Source organism: Ovis aries, chromosome 1 (assembly GCF_016772045.2).
Source record: "Ovis aries strain OAR_USU_Benz2616 breed Rambouillet chromosome 1, ARS-UI_Ramb_v3.0, whole genome shotgun sequence".
NCBI classification, from domain to species: Eukaryota; Metazoa; Chordata; class Mammalia; order Artiodactyla; family Bovidae; genus Ovis; species Ovis aries.
This window is the reverse complement of record NC_056054.1, coordinates 237084659-237087559: the sequence shown is the minus strand read 5'-3', so window position 1 is coordinate 237087559 and position 2901 is coordinate 237084659. Positions and strand designations below refer to the sequence as shown.

At 42.3% G+C, this 2901-nt stretch overlaps 1 protein-coding gene across 1 annotated transcript; it reads left to right on the top strand.

The window, feature by feature from the left end:
• The first annotated feature begins 354 nt into the window (after positions 1-354).
• On the top strand, positions 355-1311 carry LOC101116443 (C1GALT1-specific chaperone 1-like). The gene has a single exon (XM_004003246.5). The coding sequence runs from the start codon at positions 355-357 to the stop codon at positions 1309-1311; it is 957 nt and encodes a 318-aa protein (XP_004003295.1).
• The last annotated feature ends 1590 nt before the right edge of the window (positions 1312-2901 follow it).

Below are 2901 nucleotides of genomic sequence, written 5' to 3'. Positions count from 1 at the left end.
ATCTTCGATAGGGTTCTAGGGTAGGTCAGTGGGCAGGGTTTAACCATCCTGGCTGGTTAGACCCAGTCATAGTGAAATACAGTATCCTAATTAGTTACGATCCAAGCTCTAAGTGGAAACTCTTTCTTTCATATACCGAGGGCGGCTCAGCCTGCCTGCGCAGGGCTCCTTTGCCCCCGCCCCGTGGCCCTCAAGCTGCTTCTTGCCCTTCTCCACCTTTAGCCGAACCAACGAGAGAGGACACCGCCTGCGTCTAGAGCAGCCTGGAACGTAAAGGAGGGCCTCTCGAAAGTGAGAGGAAAGCTGGGTGCGCTTGCGCTTTCGGCCCCTGAACCATACCGGACGTGGGGGAAGATGCTTTCAGAAAGCAGTTTGTTTTTGAAGGGTGTACTTCTCGGAAGCGTTTTTTGTGCCTTGATAACTATGCTAGGACATATTAAGATTGATTATGGAAAGAGAACACACCACCATGAGCGTCACCACCTACAAGCTCCTAATAAAGAAGATATCTTGAAAATTTCAGAGGATGAACGCACGGAACTCAGTAAAAGCTTTCGGGTATACTGTATCATCCTTGTAAAACCGAAGGATGTGCGTCTCTGGGCTGCGGTGAAGGAGACGTGGGCCAAACACTGTGACAAAGCAGAGTTCTTCAGTTCTGAAAATGTTAAAGTGTTTGAGTCAGTTAACATGGAAACTAATGACATGTGGTTAATGATGAGAAAAGCTTACAAATATGCCTTTGATAAATATAGAGACCAATACAACTGGTTCTTCCTTGCACACCCCACTACGTTTGCTATTATTGAAAACTTAAAGTACTTTCTGCTGAAAAAGAATTCGTCACAACCTTTCTATCTAGGCCACACTGCAAAATCTGGAGATCTTGAATATGTGAGTGTGGGAGGAGGAATTGTCTTAAGTATAGAATCAATTAAAAGACTTAACAGCCTTCTCAGTATTCCTGAAAAGTGTCCTGAAAAGGGAAGGATGGTTAGGGAGGTATCTGAAGATAAACAGCTTGCAGTCTGCCTGAAATATGCTGGAGTGTTTGCAGAAAATGCAGAAGATTCTAAAGGAAAAGATGTGTTTAATACCAAATCTGTTGGGATTTTTATTAGAGAAGCAATGACTAATCATCCCAACCAGGTGGTGGAAGGATGTTGTTCAGATATGGCTATTACTTTTAATGGGCTGACGTGTAATCAGATGTATGTGATGATGTATGGGGTATATCATCTAAGAGCATTTGGGCATGTTTTCAATGATGTGTTGGTTTTCCTACCTGTGAATGGTTCTGACAATGACTGAGAAGTGTAACAAGAATATGTATATTATCGCCGTGTAAGACACATGTTGTCGTTATTTGTGGTAAAACTATATACCCAACACAGCAGTATGTTTTCTTGCTTTTTGTTCCCACTTAAAGTTTGGCGACACTGGTTCATTTGCATGTTGAAGTTTAGTAGTACATTTTCAAATAGGGTGAGGTTTTTCTCTTGAAACGTATGAAAATTTTATGTGTTGGGTAGAAATGTTTTAAGAATGATAATTTTAGAAATAAAGGATATACTTATAAATAATGTATTTTATGTGGTGTGTATTATAATTTATGTGGTAAATTCTAAATTATGAATATTAGAAATCTGTGGCACATATTTTTGCTGATTGACTATATTGGTACATGTACTGTGCTGAGTTGCTCAGTTGTGCCTGACTCTCTGCGACCACATGGACTGTAGCCCTCCAGGCACCTCTGTCCATGGGGATTCTCCAGGCAAGAATATTGGAGTGGGTTGCTATGCTCTCCTCCAAGGGATCTTCCCAACCCAGGGGTCGAACCCAGGTCTCAGGCATTGCAGGCAGATTCTTTCATCATGTGAGCTACTAGGGAAGCCCAGAATACTGGAGTGGGTAGGCTATCCCTTCTGCAGAGGATCTTGCCGACCTAGGAATCCAATCTGGGTCTCCAGCATTGGAGGCAGATTCTTCACCAGCTGAGCTACCAGGAAAGTCCTATATTGGTATATAGAAACATAAAAATGAAATGTAGTGCTTTGATGACTTAGCCGAAATGAAATCCTTAAATGTGTAATCAAGTAGAACTCAATGGTGGTACTCCTCAATAATCATGTTACCTTCACAAATGTCAGGCTCTGTTATTGTCCTGTGTTGTCAGCATCCGGAGGCAAAGTCCTAAATCTGTTTTGAAGTGTACTTCGGCAGAGATTGTATACAGAGGTGTGTACTCTTTCAGAGGTAGAAAATAATGTCTTTTGTTGTTTGGTCACTCAGTTGTGTCTGACTCTTTGTGACCCCATGGGTTGCAGTACGCCAGGCTTCCCTGTCTTTCACCATCTCCTGGAGCTTGCTCAAACTCATGTCCAGTGAGTCAGTGATGCCTTCCAATCATCTTGTCCTCTGTTGTTCCTTACTCCTCGTGCCTTCAATCTTTCCCAGCGTCAGGTCTTTTCTAATAAGTCAGCTTGTCGAATCAGGTGGCCAAAGTATTGGAGCTTCAGCTTCAACATCAGTCTTTCTAATGAATATTCAGAACTGATTTCCTTTAGGATTGACTGATTTAATCTCTTTGCAGTCCAAGAGACTCCCAAGAGTCTTCTCCAATGCTGGGCTGGATGAAGCACAAGCTGGAATCAAGATTGCCAGGAAAATATCAATAACTTCAGATATGCAGATGACACAACCCTTATGGCAGAAAGTGAAGAAGAACCAAAGAGCCTCCTGATGAAAGTGAAAATGTTGGCGTAAAGCTCAACATTCAGAAGACTAAGATCATGGCATCTGGTCCCATCACTTCACGACAAATAGATGGGGAGATAGTGGAAACAGTGACAGACTATTTTTGGAGGATCCAAAATCACTGCATCAAATTAAAAGATG